This window comes from Anas acuta, chromosome 26 (assembly GCF_963932015.1).
Source record: "Anas acuta chromosome 26, bAnaAcu1.1, whole genome shotgun sequence".
Taxonomy (NCBI): domain Eukaryota; kingdom Metazoa; phylum Chordata; class Aves; order Anseriformes; family Anatidae; genus Anas; species Anas acuta.
In genome coordinates, this window is record NC_089004.1 from 3,890,444 (window position 1) to 3,914,772 (window position 24,329).

The 24,329-nt window shown below is 38.2% G+C and overlaps 2 protein-coding genes across 11 annotated transcripts in view; both read right to left on the reverse strand.

The window, feature by feature from the left end:
- EPS15L1 (epidermal growth factor receptor pathway substrate 15 like 1) overlaps positions 1-18,836 on the reverse strand; it is a 42,701-nt gene extending 23,865 nt beyond the window's left edge. For 2 of the 10 annotated variants that reach the window (XM_068661352.1, XM_068661357.1), the window contains exons 1-21: positions 15,164-15,277; positions 13,835-13,880; positions 13,528-13,613; positions 13,120-13,167; positions 12,334-12,429; positions 11,659-11,721; positions 10,661-10,786; positions 9,283-9,342; positions 8,710-8,946; positions 7,989-8,146; positions 7,366-7,522; positions 6,558-6,620; positions 5,996-6,081; positions 5,445-5,517; positions 4,753-4,914; positions 3,717-3,914; positions 3,382-3,546; positions 2,330-2,456; positions 2,155-2,205; positions 1,605-1,741; positions 321-381 (exon numbers count right to left, since the gene is read on the reverse strand). In XM_068661352.1, coding sequence (XP_068517453.1) covers positions 321-381; positions 1,605-1,741; positions 2,155-2,205; positions 2,330-2,456; positions 3,382-3,546; positions 3,717-3,914; positions 4,753-4,914; positions 5,445-5,517; positions 5,996-6,081; positions 6,558-6,620; positions 7,366-7,522; positions 7,989-8,146; positions 8,710-8,946; positions 9,283-9,342; positions 10,661-10,786; positions 11,659-11,721; positions 12,334-12,429; positions 13,120-13,167; positions 13,528-13,613; positions 13,835-13,880; positions 15,164-15,262 — 2,299 coding nt within the window. In that variant the 5' untranslated portion in view covers positions 15,263-15,277. Of the gene's footprint in view, positions 1-320; positions 382-1,604; positions 1,742-2,154; positions 2,206-2,329; positions 2,457-3,381; positions 3,547-3,716; positions 3,915-4,752; positions 4,915-5,444; positions 5,518-5,995; positions 6,082-6,557; positions 6,621-7,365; positions 7,523-7,988; positions 8,147-8,709; positions 8,947-9,282; positions 9,343-10,660; positions 10,806-11,658; positions 11,722-12,333; positions 12,430-13,119; positions 13,168-13,527; positions 13,614-13,834; positions 13,881-15,163; positions 15,278-18,657 lie in introns of those variants that run through there. The other 8 variants (XM_068661355.1, XM_068661360.1, XM_068661354.1 and 5 more) reach the window with 8 other exon arrangements.
- A 719-nt stretch (positions 18,837-19,555) lies between these two features.
- On the reverse strand, positions 19,556-24,312 carry CALR3 (calreticulin 3). Its single transcript, XM_068661703.1, has 9 exons — positions 23,996-24,312; positions 23,777-23,881; positions 23,421-23,624; positions 22,724-22,818; positions 21,771-21,980; positions 21,529-21,642; positions 21,295-21,438; positions 20,519-20,611; positions 19,556-20,407 (listed from the first exon to the last, which is right to left on the reverse strand). The coding sequence occupies exons 1-9, from the start codon at positions 24,123-24,125 to the stop codon at positions 20,240-20,242; spliced, it is 1,263 nt and encodes a 420-aa protein (XP_068517804.1). The 5' UTR covers positions 24,126-24,312; the 3' UTR covers positions 19,556-20,239.
- Positions 24,313-24,329: the final 17 nt, after the last annotated feature.

A 24,329-nucleotide genomic window follows, 5' to 3' on the forward strand; every position in this document is an offset into this window, starting at 1 on the left:
ACAAGAATTCTGAATAACTTATTGCCAGTAAGGTATGAAACTGGGTAGGTGATTAAACACTTGCATTTTACCCTGCTAAGTGATATTAAGAAAAAATTGCACAGAGCAATAGTTTTCTATCAGTTGTTTGAAAGAAAAAAACAAAAGCCAAGTATGTAGTTAACATGAGGGCTTTATCTTCATCAAACATAGTAAGAGCACAATGGTATTTACCACCAGTTCACAATATACTTTGTTTATTCTCAACTTTAACATTTGATTTTTCATTCATAAAGAAATACCTACTTATTCATCTTCACAAGAAAAAATGTTCTTCTTACCTGGACCTTTTGAAGAGACACTGGAAGATGTAAAAGGATCACTGCTTTCAAAAGGGTCAGACTAAATAAGAACAGATACACATAATTATTGTTCAGCTGTACTGTGAATTAGTCTTTCTGTGCAAAGAAAAATCTATTGCTTTAGGACAAATTATTTCCAGTTTCAGATCACTCTACTGTGGACACGTGAGAGGATGAAATTGAATGAATAGATGAAATATGCAGCATTAATCCATTCGGCTATTGACAGCATTGAACAAAAGTGAGTAAATTAGGTATCTACAAGCAAAACACATTCAAGTGAAAGTGTATCACACAAATGATATTAGTTCCTAAGGCAAAATAAAAAATTACACTCAGAATAAGAATCATTGAATATTCTGAGTTGGAAGGGACCCACAATGATCATCAAACCCAACTCCTGGCTGCACACAGGACCACCCAAAAAATAAAAATAATAATTAAAAAAATATATCAAACCACATTTCTGAGGGCATTGTCCAAATACTTAACGTTGACAGTCTTGCTGCCATGACCACTTCCCTTTGAAGCCTGTTCCAGCACCCAGTCACCCTCTGTTCAGTTGTTAGTGTTTAGTCTTTAAGCAACAGAGACTGAATATTCAAATCAAACATTTACGTTATCAGTAATTCAGGGACACCGTATATCCCAAACTTCTTTTTAAACAGATGGTGCTTACAGCTGCTCTTCTGCACAGAAAATCTGCTGTTACCTAAGTACAAACCTACAGATTTAAACTAACCTTCCACTGACTGATACTAGTTCTAACTCTTGGGTGGCAATAATCAATGAATTCTGTAAGAGTAGGAAAAAAAACACCACCAAAACACAACACATACATGCCAGTACAGCTCAAGAACTGTAACTGTGACTATACATTTGACAAACATGTTCTGTGCAGTCCTGCCACTGTATTGGTTCTATAATCCTTTAGCTAGATAAGTTCCTTGATCCCACTCACTATGTGACTGCACAAATAGAAGCATTGGTGCAATGGAGGTAATGGTGTGAATGAGTGAACATTGGAGGTATGAATTTTCAAACAGAAAAAAATACACCCATCTGCATCTTCATAATGAATGCACATCATTATCATGAAACTGAAAAGAGCAACATCCTGGTCCCCCCAAAAATCCATACTAATTAAGAATAAAATGAATTGTGTTTTTCTCACTTAAGAGAAAAGTATTTGGTGATATTTCTTTCCTTTTAGCTTGTCAACAGTAAAGAAACCTATTGCATGTGATTTTATAAATTACTGACCTTCGAGGGTACAGTGGAGGGTTTTGTGAATGGATCTGATGTAAATGGATCGCTCTTCACCTGTTTCTTGAAGAAATCTTCAGGGGCAGAACTACGAAATGGGTCACTTTCCTTAAATGGATCGCCTCCGAATGGATCTAGAAGAAGCATTAGAAGGTAAATAGGGTGTAGCACCTACTAAGCAAAACAACAAAGTGACTCCAAGATGAACCATCCTACATTTGACCTCACACTAATTATTTTTTCCTTATTAAAATGAACACCAACAACACTGTAAATCCGACAAATTGCCAGATAGTTAGTAAGTACCCAGTATAGAGAGGAAGTTGTAATGAGTACATATTTTCAGTAAGTAGGGTTACAGACTTCACTTAATGAAAAGTTACACACATTATTAACATATTGATTCTGAATGTCCATATACAAGGCTAGGTATCTAATTTCCCACATGCAAAACAAAAATTTGAAGCCAGGGAAACCTTGCAATCCATCTTTGCACTTGGCTATGAATTGTTTATCTCATCAGTCCTGTTATCATAAGGGCTATTACCTGCTGGAGCAGGTGGTTGTTCTGCAAAGGGATCATGCTGGAATGGGTCACCTATGCAGAATAGAAAAATAGTTTGTTTTATCCACTATTTAGCAAGATGATAAAAGTTTGAAAATATCATTTATTCAACAATTAATCTTCACGGTCTCAGGTAAGCCATTGGTTGGTCACTTACTGCCTTTGAAAGGGTCTGCTCCCTTAAATGGATCAGATTTGAAAGGATCTTCTGACTGGAATGGGTCTGTATGCAATTCTTGTGTGTTATTTGTAAACATCAAGGCTTTATTCTTAAATGGATCATCCTAAAAATGAAGAGGAGAAACATTACAGCAACTCACCTTTATTAAAGTGTTCAGCTACTCATTTAGCAGAAATTCTATGGTATCTTGGTTCCTGTTTAAAGATCCTAAAAGTGACTTCCTAAAGAACTTTCTGAATAAAATTCACTTCCTAAAGAGCTTTCTGAATAAGTGGCTTCTAAGCAGAAGTAAATACACAGCAGAAACAAATTTGTATTGTGGACAATAAAGAGGTTGCCAATAGAGGCCAACCGAACCCTTTCAAATTATAAAAAAACTCCTCATTGCCCAGTCTACGCCACAGTAGATGTATGTGTGTATAGCACCTCTATAACAGAGTTCAATTGTCAGCTGGAGCTTTTCACCTCTAAGAAATAGCTCATACTAACTACCCCACTGATACTGTCTCCAACACTAGAAAGATACGAGTTTTCTGTAATCCCTTAACAGGATGCAAATGAAGAAGTCTTAATTAAGACTTCTCAAAACAGAAGAGGAAAGAAAAAAAGGAGGAAGAGGAAGAAAGTATTATGAAACAGGAAAGGGACACAACGCTTTAAGAATTTACTATGAACATACACCAGAGTTTTCTACCAGTGATGCTTAGGTTTTTACAAATAAGAGAAACATTCTGAAAGTTTCCACTGGAAATTAAGCATAACATTAGTCATGCAAGCACAAGAACGAAGCAATAAATTGAGCATTAAGACCATTTATCTCTATGCATTGCTGTTCTTAATCCACAATCCTTTTTTTGGAGGGGGCATTATGTTTTCAAAGAGCAAGTGTGAAATCACTGGAGATTTCTACCTTGCAGGAATCACAGTATTTGCTAACATCCCAAAAGTCAACTAAACAAACATCTTAAAGATTTTAGATTAAGTTACAAATTGTAAAATACTCAAAATAACAGTATAAAAAGTTTTACCATAGTTCCATAATTGTTTCTTTCTGTCTGCCCAAGGCCTTCACTTATGTCTGCTAAATTTGTCAGGCTACCACCATGAATCCCATTGAGAGCTTCATTATATTCTTCTATACTCTTATTGACTTCTTGATGACTTTCTTGAAGCTGAGAAAGTTTACTTCTTGCCTAAGCAGTAGAAAATACTTCAGTATGTTACTCATTCAATAACCAGTCAGAAAGGCTTATTTCATGCACCAGTATTTTTCTCCTCTTTTGTAAAGTCATCTTTCTAGTTGACATTCAACTTTTAGCATTCAAGAAAGCAAAGATGATGTCATGCAAACTACAGTGAATACCTGGTTTATTTCTTCCTGTGTTGATTTTAAAGATTTGATTATTGTTTCAAGCTGTACTTTTCCAGCCTGGATACTCTGCTCTAGCTGAGTCTCTTCTTGCTGGAGGCGATTCAGCTCTGCTTTTGCTCTATTAAGATCATCTTCCTGTGATTTTAAGTCTGATTCCTGAGATTGAATCTGCATTTTCAGTGATGAAATCTGAAACAAAACGTTACAAATATCAGAGAGAAATTTCAAGTAAATGTACCTTAACACATTATGAATTTATAAATAATACAAAGCTATCAACTACTACAGAAGATGAAGAATGTCGTTTGAAGATCTGCATGCTTCCTATTACATCACACAGAATCTTTGGTAAAAGCACAGAGGATGTGCTAAGAAACTAAGAAACACTAGTATCTTAAATGACAAAAATACCTCAAAAATTATAAAGGTAATCCAAGTGTTTCTTAAATGGTTACACTGTAGTTTTCAGAACTTGGATTCTTTTCCGTTCAAATATTATCAAGTATTAAAAAGCTAATCTTTTTAAACTCTGATAAGAGTTAAATTTATACCATTGCACGCACATGACTCTGCTCCACTTTTTTGCATTACTTTAGACACTGAGTTTCTACATGAAGATAACATACTAACTACATTGACAGTTCTAACTCCTGAAAACCTAACTTTAACTCAGAATGCTGACATGAGGTTCACAGTAAAAAATACACACTGCTGCCCACAGGCTGTCTCATGGGTCAAAGGTAATGCTTCTCAACTATTCTAACTGGCTGAATAAGTATTTCATATTTACAGAACAGCAGTAATTTACGTAGGAAGGAACCTCTGGAGATCATCTAGTTCAACCCCACATTTATAATCTTAAGAAAGGCATTCAGGCTAGCAAAATCCTTTCTTGGACATCTGCATTTGTGTGGAAATTGCTATTTATGGTTAAAAAAATTAGTAAGTTGAGCTTATTTATGAAATGAATGCTATTTCCTTCAACAAAAGATATACTTGAGCACCTTGAGGATTAATATACACTCACCACCTGTGTTTCTTCCTGGCATTTCTGCCTTACATCATTCAGCATATCTTTCAGTTTGGCTTTCTGCTGGTCCATTTCATCCAGGCGATCTTGGGCATCTTGTTTTTGAGCCTCCAGCTCCTGCAAGTTACTTGTCTCTCTATCTAAATCGTTTTGCAGTTCCTGAGGAAAATTTCACAGTTTATCTTACATTTAGCTCTTGTCTTATGGGAATGATCAATCACAGAGAAACAGGTTGGCACACTCCACAAGATTTTCTACGTCATAGACTATTTCCTGCATGTGCATGCTTTGTTTCAGCAGGAACTTGTATAAGACATCATACAAATCAGTGCCCACAAAATGGAAAGAGACTATGATGCAGAACATGTGTAATTGAGTTACCCTTGCTATAAAAAAAAAAAATACATTTTGAATAATGATTTAATAAATTACAGTGCCAGTCAAGTACTAATGAAAAAATATTTAAAACCATACATGCAACATCCTCTGATTGTATTAACCAGCATGAGAAGAAAATATTTCTGACAGAGAACAGGAAAATAAACACGTTTTGTAAATTAGAGGAAAATCCCACACAAGGAGGAGACTTGCCCAGAAACAACATAAGACAGAAGAAAGAATGATTTATGACCCCTATATTATTTTAGATTACAATAAAAACTAGTAATCATAAGCAGATGAGTTTTTACCTGAACTTCATTGGTTTTCTGTCTGATTGATTCTTCCTTTTCCCTAATATCCTGCTCTAGAGAATATTTTTCTCTGTAAGATAAACAAACAAAAGTTTTCATGACTGGTTAAGTAATACAACACACACATACATGCAAGAATCAATTAAATATTATTCTGGAAACACCATACAAACAAAAATGCCAGCCCCCATTCCGATATATTCTTTGAAGGAGTAAAGGTGTGTACATATCAATTATTCCTACAAAAATACAACCCGTTCTATAATTAATCTTCTGATTATTTTTATATAATTAATAATTTATATTAAATTAATAATTTAATATAAAAAGAAAATAAAAGAAATATTTAAAAAATAATAAAAAGAAAATATAAATTTTAGAATTTAGAATTTTAGAATAGAATTTTAGAATAAAAAGAAAATAAATAAAAATAAAAAAAATAAATAAATAAATAAATAAAAAGAAAATAAAAGTAACAGACACGAGTACTATATTCTTAATTGGTTCTCCTACTCCAAAATTTTCTGTTAATCGTCCACAACTATTACCTCTGCAGCTGTGCAATTTCTTGACTAATATCATCCAGTTCCTTCACCCCTGTAAATTCTCCTGATCCAACAGAACTTGAACTATCCTATTAAGAATAAAATAGTCTATTAGAAGGCAGAGTCAGAACAGAACTTCTTTTACTAAGGCTGAAGACGAAGGTGAAACACAATCATGATATGCAATTACAAAATCACGTGGAAGATATCAAAATACTACACAACCACCACTGAGCATGCCACACAATTCTCCCTGTGAATCTCCCTTGCTTTTTAAGGCAAAAAATGTTGTCAAGTTATTAAGAAAGAGTCTCAGTATTTGGTACAAAATTTGACATTATTTTGAGAAGGATTTGTAATCCTTTGAAAAGTCACCGTAAATAAACAAAAACTGTGACATGGAACTCACTGCTAGTATGATAAATCAGGAGACTTACCATATTTAATTAGCATAGTAAAAGGAGGAAAGTACAGAAAGTGCAAAGAGAGAGCAGAAGGTGTAGAAATAAAAACTTTTTTGAAGTTATAAATACACAAACAACGTTGCAACATTACAATTACTCACACGGCGCATTTCTGTTAGTGCTGAAATCTCAGTTCCTACAGGGGTCAAGTAACCTGACAGAGTCTATAGAAAAAGGATACAGGAAAAAGCTTAAAAGGACCAGAGCAATAGCAACAACAAAAATATATTTAGATGCTCAAAAGCTTTCTGGTTAGGGAAAGTAAAAAAAGTAAAGGAAAATACTACTTAATTTACAGAAAAGGTGAATGCATTGACATGACAGAAGAATTCATTAATTTAAGTTTCAGAAATACAGTGAAACTATGGAGGAATGGAACAAAGCAGGATTCAGTAAGACATTAGATGTTCTTATGACCAATAATATGTAGTTAACGATGATAGATATAGGGCCATGGACTGTCATGGGACAAGAGATGAGTCAACCACCGGATACCAAAAACTAAGAAGTCATTAGCCTTCAGTTTCCCTTTAAGAGTTTTACATTTTCATAGGAAGAATGTAATACTGACCACAGCCAGGGACAGGCTACTAAGACATCTTTTAACCAATCCCTAAAGAAGTTTACAAAAACTTCTTTGTGACAAAGAAGTATTTTTCAAGCTAGGCTTTTGTCAGAGTTATTACTGCTTTATTTATGCAATATACTACTGTATTGTTCTTTATTTACTGTCTTGTCAAAAACGTATATATAGTTTGAAACATGAAAGAAAACTGTACAAGGAGATAGGAAAAAAGGCAATTCTTTACCATAACATTGCAAAACGGACATACTACAAAACTAATACTCAAAGCCCACTACAGTTAAGGCACATAAGCTCAGTGTATCTACTAATAATCAGTGAATTACCTGTATAGGCGTGTTCCTCTCTGTGGGAGGGATCATATCTGGGGACAACACTTGTGGAGGATCGATCCCTTTACTGACCTTCTGTTGAATGAGATACATTGCTAGTGCAAACTGATCTTTGCTTAGCTTTCCTATCTGTCTTGTATCTGCCAAAGCCCTGGTAAAAAATAGATCATACTTATAAACATGGGAAGCATACTTCTTAACCAAGAAGTCTGAAATACAAATATATATGTAATTTTATTTTGATTCAGCCTCATCAGAGCTTGCTTAGTCTAGTAAAAGAGTTCCATAAGCAGAGCAGCATTATTAGATTTAGCTGAACAGAACAGTGTTACTGTGAGAAAGTTCTTATTAGCACTACTAATAGAACTACAAAAATCAACCACAATTCACAGCCTGATCTATACCCAACTTCAAAGAAAGTAATGTGAGAATTTATTTCTCCCTTGTTTTTTCATATAGCCCACATGTTATAATACTGCAACAAGACAAGTAAAGGAGGCTGATGGGCTTTTTTATTTTTATTTTTATTTTTTAGTGCTGGGATTACAATTCTGGATGGATAAACTGTCTTCCCAGATTAGTGAATTGCAAAAACACAGCTACTAGGGAATTCTTACCATATATGTGCCAGGAGAGTCTGAGATAGACCTGAATGCATAAAGATGTCCTTTACTTCTTGGCCACTCACAAAACCATCCATGTCTGTGTCTGTTTTTAAGAAAATGTCGTCATATCGCACTTTCTCAGACATTGGTACTACCCAATTCACAGATGGCTGTAAAACAAAAGTTTTATATTTCAGTCAAAAGAAGATAAATAATCTTTACCGAGGCACTGAGTATATATAGTTTTTGTCAGATTAGGATTTTCTGAGCACATCTCATACAATCAAATCTGGCAAACAGGTATTTTCCCTTTTCCCATGAATGTTTTGGCTGAACGCTTTTTTATCTGAATTGTGAATTTGAATAAATTCATATTATAATAAATACAAAATAATTTTAATAAATTCATCAGCTTAAAAACACTAATTCTTTGGTAATACAGACCCAACTAGGTATACTAAGTCTCCAAGCTAATAACAAAACTCTACATGGGAGTTTTATAAGGCAGATTAATTAATCCTTTAGTATTAAAGCAGATACATGAATAAAACCTTTATATGGAAAGTGAGAATTCTCCATAAAGTTTGCTACATCTCATGGTCACGGTGACTAAAATTCACATATTCTTCTTCCATTCTTACATCATTCTCTCTGCTCAAATCCTCCAAACAACAAATATTTTCAGAAAAAATGCTTACACAAGGAAGAGACCAAAAAGAAATTTTGTTTGTACCTGTGCTTGTTTGATGCTGTGCTTGGGAGACAAACTCCCTGTGCTGTTCAAGCTGTTTACACTACCGTGAGATGGAGTGGAACGCAGGCTATCTTTTGGTGGAGGACTTGCAGGGAGAACAGGAACTGCACCAGGAAAGACGGGTGTCTTCTTTCTTTTAGAAGGTGGTATGAGAGAAGGGGGTAACAGTGAAGGAACTGGCTCTTTCTCAAGAGCTCTATAAACCAAATGCATTGCCTGCAAAGGCAAAGAGATCAGATATTACATGTCAACAATAAGAAGAAAAAAGCAACAAGATTTTCCAGCATCAGTCATTTACATATTAGTAAAACAAAAGACAGTAAGGTTAGAGATGTAAGCCAGAGCAGAACATCATTTTGAACGTTATTCCTAAAAGTTTAATTTGATGACACAACCATGCGTCAGTCTGGTTTTGAAAAAGGTCATAACTGCATGTGAATGACTTAGACCTTAAAGCAGACTGCAGGAGAGAAACCTGCAAAGCTCAAGAGACAACTGAGAACGATTTGCTCCAGCAGACACACTGTCAATTGAGAATTTAAAGCAACCTACCACAGCAAATTCGTCTTTGTCCAGGTGACCATCTTTATCAATATCACTGAGATCCCAGACCTACAACAATTATGATAAAAACAAGGACTTGAGAACAAGTTACATTCTGTGCTTTTCATGTTAATGGTCATTGTATTAAGCATGCTCTCTAACAGCTCCTAACAGATTTTTTGTGAAAATCATATTAGTTCTGTTAGACATAGCTAAGCATTCTCTCATGAAACAGACTGGATTTAGAGTTTTCTGGTAACATGAATCAAGTATTTTGTGGAAACAATGGCTCTAAGAAATTCTGCTTGCAAGAGAGGCAGGTTTTCCATCATTATGTATTGCAATTAAGGACCCAACAAGCTGACTAAAAACATCCAGAGGTGGCTTTTGGAATTCTCCAGATGGTATGTGCTAGCAGATCATCCCAATTTGTTTTATAAAAAAGATATTTTAGAAAAGTCAAAATATTTCTAATTTGCATTTTATTCCAAAAGTTCTAGTTTGTTTTTTTTAGTCAGAAAAAATACATCCACTTCTCAGAATTACTTTTCCAATTTCTTCAATCTCCTGTCTTGTGTACAAACTCTTCTTGAACAAGTTTCCTGCATTTTCATCATGAAAATAACATGACAAAATATGAAGACCTTCAAGATTGAGCGCTTCACAATATTCAGGTGTAGAATTAAAACAAGTCATACTTAAATTTTACAGATAATATAGAAAGAGTTCTTCTTAAAGACATGAAAAGTATATCATAATGCAGATTTTCACAGCTCTTCCATAAAATGTATTAATTCTCAACCTTATCAACATGCAGACAGTAAAGGAACATATTTTAAATTAAAGTAGGAAAATACTTGAAGGTTTGCTTCCCTTGCAAGTGTACAATGGATGTGCTAAACTCAGATCTTAGAAGTATTTATAAATATATGTGAAAAAAATACTTGACAATTTGACAGCTACAATAAGCTAGGATGTTTTAAAGTGCTCTCTTGTACAAACAGTGGATAGACTTAATGGTATGTCTAATAACTTGCACTTGGAAAAGTGACAAAACAGTGGAATACAATGTTATTAAAGCAATTATGGTTTAGGAGAGGCTTATGTTGTTGTGTCTTACTTTTAACACAATCACAATCAAAATTTCCAGCTCTTAAAACGAACACAGAGATAACGAAGCCAATCTACTTTAGGGCCCAAATTACTATTATTATTCTTATTTCTAAGTGGATGACTTCAGACCCTACTTAACGTTCTTGCTTTATAGCATGCACTTGATGCAAAATCTCAGCCAAAATATGATCTATGTTGATAAGTTACACTTAAATATTTAACACTGCAACTAAAAGCTTAGTAGAGAATAGCTCCATCTAAACAGCATACTTACCCTTCCCAGGATATCAAGAGGTAGCTTTGAATTCATCAGTACTGGTTTTACTTTGTCTCCTGAAAGTAAACCATTTACTGGCAAAAGGCTTTCAAAAATACCATCAAACTTTGCTTTTTCTTCCACCTAGTTGGTAAGAAATAGCCTGAATAAGTAAAAAAGTGTGCCTGTGTGAGTGTTGAAAATGAGATCTTGCAAGAAATTAAGACTGGTCAGTAATGCATTTATTCTAAATTTCCAAGCTTTCTTGCAAGTACCACCATGCTTTATTTAAATGTAAAATCAATGGAACTAGATTTAGGAGCTTAGTTTCAAGGCTAATGTTATGACACCTAAGAGATTTTAATGTGCAACATGTAAGACATATTTCTGTAGTGTTCTGAAAGGACAACACAATCTGATTAAAACACTCCTGACAAGATTTTAAATAGAAATTACTCATTCCAAATAATTTGTTTCCCACTTCAGAGTACAACATACAAGTAAAAGATCAACGTTAGAAGCGATTTTAAAAAACGTTTGAATCTGGAAGTACCTAAATACAAATATTCCAATGTATGTATCAAAAGTTACTTTATTCTAGTGATATATATTGTGTGTATCACTGAATGCTATACTAGAACATATGAACTCAAGCTTTAAATTAATACTTCAGGATGGATTTGATGAAATGCTTCACTATTCTCAGTGGGGTTCCTTATACAAACATGAAAGTGCCTACTATTAGGATTCTGGAAGAAATGTAGGCAGAAGATTAAAATTCATTGTGTCTTAAAAACATCACACCAGGGGTTGTCAAAGGTTTGTTTAATACTTATTTCAAACATAAAACTGTAGCTCAATATTCTCTATTGTGCACTGAGAAGGAAAGACTGCAAAGGAAGGACTTTTGAAATGGGAAATATATTTGATACAAACTTGTCTCACTGCAAAAATTACAGACAAAGAAAATATTTACTTTTAAAGAATGGATGGAATGTGTTGTCTTTTACACTTACCCTAACAGCCCAGTGAGTCTCTGATGAAGGTGGCGTGATCAGCAAGGGACTGCTAGTGTCATGCTAAAATGAAAGATTTATTTTTTTTATACATACACGAACACATTTGTCTCTAATCCTTACTAAATGCTTTAAGAGACGGTTACAGGCATGAAGCTTAACTACACTGAAAAAAAAAAGAAAAAAAGCTGTATATATATCCAAATTAAAAAAATATGTCATACTAACTTGTACTGTTACAGTACTTGGATGAGGATACTGTTCACTAGGTCCCCAGCCCCAGAACTAAGGCAAGCTAAGGTACAGTTCCACATCAGCTTATGTAGGCAAAGCTGCAGTCATGCCCTTTACTCATGATCCAGTCCCAAAATAATCTCTTTAAAATTACTTTTATATATATATTTTTGATTAATTTAGGTTTCAGCCACATCAGCTCCCTGAACAAGCTGACCGTAGTTAAACTTGCACTAATTTTGGAGTCCAGGAAGGGGCTGGAACATATTACTCACGAAGACAGGACAGTTGCAGACATGACTGCAGCTGTCTTAAGGAACAGTCTGACAGCAACCTGAAGTCTCAGAACCATGACATTTATGAGACAGGTGATTCCAGTATTTCAGCTGAAGGTTTAGCTCTCATATAGTACATACATACATTCATGTACATATTACTTACAAATTTAGGAGGTGGCACAGTCAAGTTCAGATTGCTCAGGTTAACATCATGGCCATTCTGTGCACATGCTACAAGGCGCAATGCGACATAGAAACCCTACAAACAATAGTGCTTTCTATTAAAATAAGCAAGCAGTTTTTTCACACTCTCCAATACATACAACACAATAACAGTGTACATGTTCCCTTAAGTATGGAAAAAACAGATGCAGCGCCCCACTCAGTTAAATGCACAGCACCAACTACCTCACCACTTTTAAAGATGATTCAAGAAAGACTTTACAAAAACATGAAACAAAGAGAAGAAAAAAAAAATCAAAGCTCGTTCTTAAGAAGGACTGTTCCACAGCTATTTTTAACATTTTTTCTTATGAATTAATAATATTCAGAAAACAAATGAATGATGTTCCATATCTGCATGTTTACACAGAGAATTTATATTCCAAGCCATTTTTAATAATGCTGGTTATATTCTTCCATGCAAGAAAGATTTCTAAAATAGGTCCTAAAGTCATGGTTGGTGTTTGTTAGTTTCAATGACTATGTATCTATATCACACACAGTGATTATTTACAAACCAAGAGGAAAAGAAAATGAGAACAAAAGTTCTCCAGCAGCCTCACTGAGTTAATACACTTGGATATGAGCAACACTAGAAAAAAAACTTCATCTTGTAAATGAAAACTTACAAAAAAAAAAAAAAGGCTAAGAATAATTATTATGGATATCAGGACTTTCTTGAATCAAGAAAAGTAAGACAAGAAGTTTACAGGTACATTTTATTTACCTGTTTATCCAAGTACCCTTTCCCTTCTGGGTCAGCCAAATCCCATATCTGTGGAGATACAAAATAAAAGCTGTTGTAACTTTAAAATTTAACTCAGCTCAACACTTCATACTGAATGTCTTCTTGAACTGTTCATTGCAGCTTTCAAGTTATGAAATATAATGTTATTAAATTCTCAGGTTAACAACAAAAATGTTACACAAAAGACAAAGTTCCCGTACTGAATCCAACAAAACTCAGACCAAGACCTTGGAGCTATTGCCAGTCTGTGGTTAACATAATGTTCAAAGGATTGGGTTTACATTCCACTGCATTCACATCTGCAAACCCCTTCTGCTCAGTCTTAGCTGCAGTTTAACAAGCACATAGATAATTACTGCACAACACTGTCTAATTCCTTCAACTTACTTTCCCAAGGATAATATCAGAGAGACCAGACTTTTTAAGAAACAACGCCGCTTCACTTGCCCCAACTCTCCCCGTGTATGCTGGATCTACCTGAAAGACAAAAATTTACATTCAACAGAAGCACGTCTGGCATGAAAGCAGAGATGAGAAATGAAATCTCTTATCTCTAATTCAAAAGTTATACAAGCACGTGGCTACCACTCAGCAGAGAGAATTTACAGAAGTTTAGCATGGGAAAAGGGGAAGAAAAGAGAGGGAAATCTTGGGTAAAGGAAATTGTACTTTATTTTTTAAACTTTTTAAAAACCTACCTGTTTGTAATAAGTTTCATATAATGGATTTCCAGTTGAAAACTGAAAAATAGGAGAGAAGAAAATGAAGAATGAATTGCAATCACAAATAGCCTACCTTTAGCAATCGAAATAAATAAAAAATCAGTACATACTACTTTGAGCAAATTAACTTTATTATTATTATTGTTTTAATCTTTGATAGAAGTAATACACAGATTTCAGTTACCAAGTTTGGAGCAAAATGTGGAACGCACTGATCCCCCCAAACTTTGCAGCCAACAGACTCATCACCTTCCCATTCACCAACACTGACAATTACACTCACTTTTACTACTATACAGTACAAGGTTTTGTTGAACAGCTTTGAACTATTTGCCAAGGTATTTCAGGTGACAGTTTGAGACTTACTAATATTAAAGGTAGAGTTTTGATAATAACACTGACTTGACGACCTCCTACATCACATACATATATTTATGGAGTATTTTCAGCAAACAATTATACACACACAGACCTGCTATCAAAATATACCCACGTCTATTTTTTTTCATTATCTTAAAAAGAAACAGAGTTTAAAAAATAGAATGAATGGTATGGTTAATTAACAGATGTTGCAATTCCCTGGCATTGCTGTTTGAAGATTTCAACTTGATGTTACCATTGCATTACAACAAAAGCAGCAAACACAAGGCCCTGCCTAAGTGTATTAAACAAGCAGATTCCTCTTCCCTCTTGCTGACATTCCAAGGAAGTGAGAGCAGAAACACCAGAAGGGCAGACGCCCCCAAACCCACCTTCCCCTTTACCTCCTGCTCTGGACACACAAGTTCTCGTCACGCGAAGGTCACACCTCCACATTTCTGCCTCAATGCCAACAGCAAAAAAAATTACAGCCCAACCTCCATCTCAAACAAGTCGCTCCTTATGGCTGTCAGAGGCCTTAGAAAACAAGTGATAAAGCAACCCAAGAGTTCAGCGACTGAGGTGCAGGGATGTTGAAACACCCCAAAGCCTGCTTGGGATGTCCTACAGGACATAAGTCAGACACCTGACGAATGATGACTTCATGCTCACTCTGTCACCTCCCAAATGCCATCTTCTTCCTCATCACCCACGGGGACTTCTGGATTTTCTGCCTACTCTGATGGGAAGGGAGACGGAAATGTGACAAAAGAAAATGAAGACTGACAAGAAGTATAAAACTTCATTTGATGCAAAGAGGACCTTCCTGTAAGTTTACAATAAACATGCCAAATCTTAATTTAAGGAGCTATCCAAAATAACCAGCCTCTATTAATCAAAGGCAAGCGAACACTGAGCTCTTGGAATGTCAATTATTCTACCTGGCTAGCAAGGTCACACGTTTTGAGGACTTTGTTAAACATCTTGAAGGCACTCCACTTAACTCCATCAGCAAAATAAGGCACTGCGTTCACCAACATCACGACATGCTCTTGTTCTTCTGGAAGCTGCAAAGCAGTTCAGAGTAAGAAAGCTGCGACCGTAACTCATAAACCTGACTCATCTTTCTGCCGGCTTGTAAATGAACGGCATAGTTAAGCACCTCGTTCCTGTCCAAAGCAGGAAACACATCGTTCAGAGGAAAGAAGGATATAGGAAATGGTCTGTCCACCTCTCAATAAAATGTCGTGTGTTTTAGCCAGCTTCCACCCAGCCATACACCCCTCATTTCTCAGAAAGCTCAGAGCAGCTAGCCAGAGACCAACTCCAAGCTCCTCTAACCAATTTGGCGAGTTTCCTAGAGCACGCAGAAACTGGATTCATACCAAGACTGAGAGCAAACCGCTCCAGCAGCCCCATGGAATGACCTCACCCCGTCACCAGACGTCTTCCCATCCTCACTTGATGCTGTCAGCCACGACATTCGGCTGACTTACCTGATGGAGGCGGCAGGAATCCAGGGTGTTGTGCTTAAATGCTGCAAGGTTTCCTCTACGGCAATGCGAATGCATCCAAGTGCTGCCAGAAAGCACTCCAACGCTCCACTACTTGCAGGATTTTACAAAGCCGAAGGCTTTCTGACCGATTTACCTAAATGACTGCCTCTCCGTGATGAAGCAGACCAGACAAAATGGGCTCAACTGATAAAAATAGCATAGCCGCCTAGCCACCCATCAGCACGCGTGACTACCTCACCATCGTTCAAGATTATTCTGCGACTTGATGGCATCAGCTGATAAAGAACCAACATCACACGTTAATGTTGGCAATCAGACACGTTTTGAAGGGTTCGCAGCTGATGAGTAGCTAACGGCTCTAACCTGTTATACGGCAGCTCGTGTGATAGCACTGGTGTCTGCGCCTACTCCATCTTCCCAAAAATGTCACCTAGGACCAATGCTTTGCACTGTCTCCCAAGCAGAAACCTCACAACTGTTGTGCCTTGCTGTTTCACCTCTAAATGATTTCCTGAGCAAATGTGAAGTTCAAAATCTCTGATGGCAGACCTGGTACACACGCTCCGCAGTACACACACGGACGCGCCTCCACGTCCCTTAACACAGATCTGGGAAAAAAGGCAGGAAGGAGTAAGCTGCTGCCACCAGAACAATTATTAAACTAATTAGTTTAGTAGTATTAATAAACTGATACTAAACCAGCTCCTCTTCGCTGAGGTCACATCTGGGCCACAAAGGACCCTGCACCAGAGGAACCATTTTCTTTGTTGCCCTCCTGATTCACAACTTTCTTCTGGCTGCTCGTCACATCACAAGGTGGATGAGAATAGGTACTTTGAAAAGAGAAAAACATGGGTGTCCCACAGAGATGAAAGCCAAAAGAAGATTGCTGCTGCCCCAGAAAGATTACCTTCGCCTTTACTCTGCTTGCTGAGTATCCTGAGCTGCCTCAAAAGACAGAGCTACGAAATGATCCGCACTGTCCCAATATCTCTAACGCAACTCTCTGTAACCTTCAGAGGCTGTAAATCGCACATGCCTGCACAGTGGAAAGACTGGAGATAAGGTGGCCAAATATTCAGGAAAATAAAGTTATCAAAGGTAAATCAAAACCGGTTCCCGTTGTTATTTAACACCAAGAACTGATTTTATGTACTTGTTCTTCAACTCTCTTTGTGCTTACACGAAGACAGCTGAGATTTGTTTTTAAGTATCGTGCATACTGTAGGTTAGACATCTGAATTTTTCCTTCACAGAAATGTAACTTCATAGCACAGGAAGAACGCTATAATTAAATTCATTTGTGAAAACAAATATAAACAAACACTTTCACATGCCTGAATTACGCATACTGTTTATAACTCCTAGTATGTTGATTTCAATATTCTTGTATCATAACTGAACGAACGTGCTTCAGCATTCTGGTGCACGTAACCTGTCCTATTTCTCTTAATACCATTGTCTGGTATTTATTATAACTAGCAGATATCTTTGTAATAATCGTGTAATTGAGGCCGTTAAAAGAATTTTACTAATTCCTTGTTTACTGCCCTGACTAAAGCTAAATTATTCTTGACAATTCAATATAGAAAAGAAGTAATTCTTTTGAAAACTCTTCCAATGAACTAGTTGTTAAAAAACTTCAAAATAACACATATATATGCAGAAGGCCCTTTTTTGAGATAATGTATTATGCTATACAAGAGAAAATACCATTCATGCAATTATAATTCGCACAACAAAGCAGCGCAATTTCTAGTATAATAAATATTTGATGCGTTTTTACTGATGTACTACAGCTATTCCACAACAACAAACTCTTCCATGTCCAGAGCTTATTTTCTACATACATTTCGCACCAGATTGCTTGACTCAAAAACTTTGGCTAATAGCTTGGATGTTCATGGATGTTCTCAGATGTTTCTGTACACGTTCTTTTAATTAAACAGATGTTAATCAGGACTCTTACTGCTTTCCAAAAGCAAAAAAGCGGTATTCTCTCTTAATAAGAGGCACTACAAATTACGTGTCATCTAAACATAACGTGGCCTCACTGAGAGAGAAATTTTCAATGTCACAAATGAGAGTTGATTATTGGATGGAAATAGATGTATTTGAATAATTTGAACTAGTAGCAGTTGTTCTAAATGCCTGCCTGGCCTAGACACAATGCAGAAAACAGTTTTTGTTTCAAGGCATTGGAGGGATTAATTTGTTTTTATTGTTTTACAGGAAACAAATCAAATATCTTCACAGCGCTATAAAAAAAGAAGACGCAGCGCTCACGCTGAAATTACTTTGGTGAGGAATTAATCAAAAACCGTAATGACAGCAACAACAGGATTCTGGACAAGCATCCCAAATGCCGAGGCACAGCTCAGCACCGGGGCAGGCTGACCCTGGGCAGAGCCCAGCTCCGAGGCTCGGGGCGCTCCCCTGGCCCCCCAAAGCCTGCAGCTGCCGGGTGAGCCCCTTCTTCTCCTTCCCTCATCCTGGAGCCTCCTGTGGCGCCTCCCAAACACTAAACAACAGCCGTGACACCCCGAGAGCCGAAGCAGGAACCACCCCGCGTTACAACCAGGCGAAAGGGGCGCCGTGCCTCAAGTCCCCCTCAGCCCTGCCCCGGCTCCCCCCCACCCCGGGGCCTCCATGAGGGGAAGGCGCCGCCGCCTTTTGTGCCCCCACAGCGCCTGCCGGGCCCGGGGGGGGCTCTGCCCAGCCCCAACCCGACCCCTGGGGACGACAAGCGGGGCCTGCTCCCCGCCGTAGGCCCGGAGGAGGGAGCCCCGCGGGGCAGTGCCCGCTCCCCGCTCCCCACCCCCCCGAGCTGCTCCCGGCCGCCGGTCCCCGGGGGCCAGCGCCTCCCTTCAGCACCCCCCCCAGGCTGAGGCGCCGCAGGGCCGGGCCGGGCCGGTTACCTGCTGGCTGAGGGGGATGAGCGCCGCCATCTTCCTCCCGCTGATTCGGGCAGCGGCCGGGGCGGGGGAAAAGGCGGGGGAAGGCGGGGAGAGCGGCGGCGGGAGGCACCGCCGGGCCTCCGGGGCCTGATCCGCCGCCGCTGCCACCACCCCCAGTGAGAGGGACCGAGGCTTATCGGGCTCCGGCAGCCGTCCCCGCCCCGAGGAGCGGGGGCTGAGGCGGCGGTGAAGGCCCGCAGTCGGTTTAGCTTCCCACCGTGGCTCCGCTCCAGCTGCCTCAAGCGAAGCTGGCGGTGACCCAGCTCTACGGTGGGGATGAAGTAGGGCTAGGGAAGGTAGGAGCTGCCTTAGGGAACGTTGGTGCAGGTAACTCACTGATCGGCCTTTTAGCTGGATGAGCTGCGGCCAAGTTAGCTTTTGACTTGGTTACGCAAAACGTTATGGAAACAGACTTCGTCTGGTTAAGCTGCCTCAGGTCTCTGATCCAACATTCAGCATCAAATATAACAGGGTTAACAACTCCCTGCCTGGACAGTACAGATATGAAAGAGCAGCCTGAACAAGGCTGGTCAGTGCAGTCATATAAAAGCTAAATCAAGAGGAACTGGTGTAGGAAAAGAACTGAAAACTGTCAGTGGATTGTTTTTCAGTGCCTGTAAAAATTCTTTACTCCATAGGGTCATTGCAAGTTGTCTTACAGGGTGCAGGACTAAGATAAGTGAAGGAATTTGACCTCAATTGCACCACAGGACAGAAACCGAGCTTCCACTGCTCCTTCCACTCCCCATTTCCTTACTACACTGAAGTGTTGAGGCAGCAGCAGGGGAGGTGGGAAGCTAAGGGAGCTAAGAAGTAAACAAAAAATGATGGGCTTGAAGTCTGGCTCCAGTTTTAGAAAAAATTATGGCATTACTTTTAAGAAAAGGAAAGAAAAAGCCCACACCTAGAAATGCAGAAGAGCAAAAAGACAAGAGAAAAGAAGGAAGAAAAGACGCGTGATAGAAGTGACTGAACAAAGTTAAAAGAACAAGTTACAAGAGGTCAAACAAAAATATGCAGTGGTTCCTGGTTCAGAAACACGCACTGAAGCCAAAGAGAAAGGGAGCAGCCACAGCAAGGGCCCAGCAGCGATACAACTGCAGTAATCCTTGGAACAGGGACAGGTGCACAATTACTACAGAAGCTTAGCAAAGTTTATCTTCTTAGTTTGAAGTATGTAGTGAAACACACTTTACACATCTGACATGCAAAAATCCTTTAATGAAATAACAAAACGCTCATTTTGATCTCCTCAAAATGAGCATGAATTTTAATATTAAATTATGAGAAAACTGTAAAACAGTTCCAAAAATGGTGCTTTTAATGTAACACTTAAGGTGTATTTAACACAATTGCAATAAAAGGTAAATTTTTAATAACATTAGAAGTACACTATAATACTTTGTAACAAAACTTAAAGTTCACAAAATATTTTTAAGTCCAGCCTTAACACAGCTTCAACAATGCAAATTTCAACAAGCTGTTAGCAAAACATCAAAATCTTTATAGAGATAATTGGGGAAAAAAAATGTCTTTCACATAATTAAAGCTCTTCTTTCTTGATAGAGCTCCTCATCACTCCCTCTCTTTGAGATTTTCTTTTTTCCTTTATTTTTTTCTTAAACCGTTGTTCAAAGTATTTTTCTTCTATGACCCTTTCTCTCTCCTGCTCCTCCTCAGTCTGCCTGATGTTCATTTCCTTTTCGGGATCCTAATATTAAAGATTTCATTTTTGTGCACCAATAGGATCTTGCTCAGACTCAACAGAATTTTTAAGGTGTGACAATCAAGAACCAAAATAAACAATAATTTCATGTACTACCTTTGTTTCTCCCCATGTTTCATCTCCAAAGTCTTCTGCATAATCCTCATCATCTGTTATCAAGAAGTTGTCAAAAATTGTGCCAGCTCTCACCTTTGAGGAAAGAGGGGGGAAAAAAAAAACAAAACAAAACACAAGATGCCTCTTATTCCTTTATGGTTCTAGTTTCATTCCTCTAATAATGTTTGTATTATATATTTAACAGATAGAAAACACGTTAAGAACCCCATAGCTTTTTGCAGAATTTGATAAAGAATTCTCTCTGGTTTTGGAAAACTATTTTTAAGAATTGAAACAACTTAATTACACTTTAGATACTTTACTGCTCATAGAAATTTTAAGTTTCAATTCTAGCTACTGAGGAAACCTGAGGTAGAGGAATACCTCAGAAGGGCCTCCAGAGGGCAGATTGCTCCTTGTTAACCTTTGAGAAAGGAGTAACTGAGCTGCCTGAAGCCTCTGCTATGAATCTCAAGTCAGGTGGAGTAAGTCATACTTTCCAACACTCACACAGATCAGTTTAGGCCCCTTACTTATCTGTACATGGCTATGAACCAAGAAACAACTACAACAGAAGACCAATGCTTTTTTTTTTTTTTTTTTTTTAATACTTTGCAGTTTTGTATATATATTTAAATAAAAGCATGTTAAGAACACTGTCCATCAAAGATTCCAAAATAACAGATAATGCTTACATTCAAAGGGTGAACGAACTGCCACACATCCAGTGAGAAAAAGTTCTTTATTTTCCACTATCTGCAGTAAACTCAACTCACCTGCCAGATATCTAGTCCAATAATGCTTATGTTTTCAAAACTGTAGATATTGTAATCCGGCGAATAATTTGGATTGTCAATCTTTGGGTGAGGCCAAACCCCTCTGTAATTTGGGTTATCAATCTGCCTTGGTTGCCACTCCCCCTAGGATAAACCGCATATTCTGAATACAGTCAGGGAAAGAAAAGTTGCTTAACATGGTATCCATAACTAGATCTACAGGACTATTTATACTCTGTATAGAGGATTCTTGATCATAGGGTAACTCCATTTTCCATTCACAGAATCATTCCAGTCTTCAGGTTTCTCAGCACTAGTGTCCATGATGTATTCAGGTTCATCCCAATCCTTTAAAAAGGCACAGAAAGGTTAAAGAAAGCAGAACTAGTGCACAGTTCAACTACATCAAACAGTTTCAGCAGAACCCAAATAACCCAATCATGCAGAATGAGTACAGGTTCAAGAGACCAAGTTACCTCAGGTTTGATGTCATTTGGATCATCAATTTGGATTCGATCATCCCAGTCATGGGGTTTCTTCACTGCTGGATCATTAATTTTCCTTGGTGGCAAAAAATCTAAATCATCTTCTAAGTTGCCTGATGCAGCCACTTCATTATCAATTTTTACTTCGTAAGTCTGATCTGGCCTTATAATCAAAGTATACAGATGTGTATATCCATCAACCTGGGTTTTAAAGAAAGCAAGTAAAATCTTTTTTAAAAGCTTTAAATACAGCTCTTAGGAACTTCCTTGAATCAGAGTTACTAGTTTTAATGGATTTTTTCCTAAACAGTAAGAAAAAAAAGTTTTCTGTAGAGGGAAAACAAAATTAATGTCATGTGGCTTTCAAGTATGTTTTCTAGCCTCCCCTTCTGGATATGAGCAAAACAAAATGGTTGCAAGAAAACAGTCCACATCTGATTGGCAAAAGGAAATGTCACAAGATTGACTATAGTGGCATATAAAATGATTATCTAAGTTATTTACACCCCAAATAGCTGAAACAAAGGCACATGAAGTTTACTGCATAGCTTGAGAACAAAAATATTTAAAGTATAACCACCCACTTGCATTTCAATCCCAGAAAAAGCAGTCTCTTTCAGAATTGCTTTAATTAAATTACAACAAAGAAACAGAAAGACATAAAGTTCTTAATAACATACAGCAGCCTTACAACCTTGTTCCACCCTATATCAGGGTCAGGTGATTATGAACACAATCACTGAACTAGAAACATTATTGTGAACTGCAAATATTTGATGTCCCAAAATTAACACAATTTTTAAGATATGGTGAAAGACAACTTCTCAAAGGTGATATATGCTTGGAATTGTGTTTTTAGAATTGTGGAATTTTTTGTTTTTAGTTCTTCATATTCTTCTAGTTTTGTTATTTTAAGTTTATCTATCTTTGAAATGTGCATTTACCTTACATCTGATTGGTTTCTTGATTGGGTGGGGTTTATTCTTGTAATTTAAAATAACATGGACTTTCTTTGTCTCGGATCCACAAATATCTGGCCCTACAAAGAGATAACAGGCTTTGCATCCTTAAATTGTTTTTAGAAAGATACTGGTTGTTTACTTTTCCTTCTAACACCACTAGACATCTCTCCCACTCCACATGATTTCTGTAGAATGCCATTCCATTTGTAATCAATGACGTGGCTTCCATTCAGAAGTCTCTAAAGCTACCTTAGAATTAGATTTTGTCTCATCTGAGGCTTAGTTCTGTTACAGCCTTAACTAAGAAAAAAAAAAATCCAGGCAAGATAAGTTATCTGTGGCATAAGCTGAATAACTATATAATCACATGACCTACATAATGACAAATTTCACTTAGATACATACCCAGAAACTTCACCACATCACACAGGAATGTATGTAAGAGCAGATAACAGCATACAGAATGTTACTTCAAGTAAAGGTCTTCAAAAAAATCTCGCTGAGCAACTTTTATCCTATGCATGCTCTTTGCAAGCATGAAGAGCTAACTGCTTACAGTCACAGCATTCTTATTTTTTATGAAGCCCTCCATTATTTTTCCTACCATTCCAACAACCTTCCTTGAGAAGCTGCACAACAGCAGTGGCAATATTTTCATAATGCAGAGCAGTAAACTCACCAAACATTATATAGTAACGGGAATCTCCACTCAGGTTCTTCTGATCCAAGTCTGAGGAAAAAATCTTAATGTATCCCCCACCACAATCAATCTTTTGCTCATGTTTCACTGTATATTGAATGACCAGAGTCTTCCCTTTGTTACTAAATGGTTTAAATCGTGAGGAGATTGCATAAAATTTGGAGTTCTCACTAGTTTGAAGACCTGTAAAGATAATTAGAATAACATTCAAACATGCGCTTTTCTTGCTATTTGTGGAGAAAATACTTCTATTGCCACACAGGCAGGTGCTATAAACACCAATCCTCAGCTCCTGAGATGGCTTCCGTGGTGTATTTTCCACAAAACCCACACACCTTTATCTCTCACAGGATCTCCGTAGAACTTCCCAGCCGTGAGTTTAAACGTCCCCAGCCTTTCTGCCTTGTACTCGGAGTGCACCCACCTCTTCTGCCAGCCAGCTGCCCCGCCGGGTGGTACCAGCGCCCACAGGGGGACACAAAATGGCCGTTACGGGGGGGGACAGCGTGAGGGGGGTCCCTTTCCTCCCCACCGCTCCCTCCCTCATCCACAACCTCCATCCAGAAACTGCTCCTGGAAATACACCACGGCCCGTGCAGCCCCTAGCAAGGCCCCAAGGAGCAGGAGCGCCCCCAGCCTCCGCCTCAAGGCGCCGCCACCGCCCGGCCCGGCCGCGGCCGCCATCGCCCTCACACAACGGCGGCCTCGCGCCCCAGCCCAGAGCAGCGCCGCCGCTTCGCGCCTTCGGGCCCCATCCGTTCTGTGGCGGGCTCGGATTGGCTAAGCATTCCCCCGCTTCTTGTTATCCGCCATCCGATTGGTTTAGCCTCCCCGAGGGAGGAGCGGCTTGCACGTGCTCGCGCGGCGAGATGCATGCTGGGGCTTGTA

Excerpts from the sequence above, each read along its gene's own strand:
- CALR3 (XM_068661703.1), bottom strand. The coding sequence starts at position 24,125 with ATGGCGGCCGCGGCCGGGCCGGGCGGTGGCGGCGCCTTGAGGCGGAGG. Across the intron at positions 22,819-23,420 it reads CCGTTACTATATAATGTTTG|GGCCAGATATTTGTGGATCC; the intron begins GTGAGTTTACTG and ends ATCTCTTTGTAG. Across the intron at positions 21,981-22,723 it reads AGAAACCAATCAGATGTAAG|GTTGATGGATATACACATCT; the intron begins GTAAATGCACAT and ends TTTAAAACCCAG.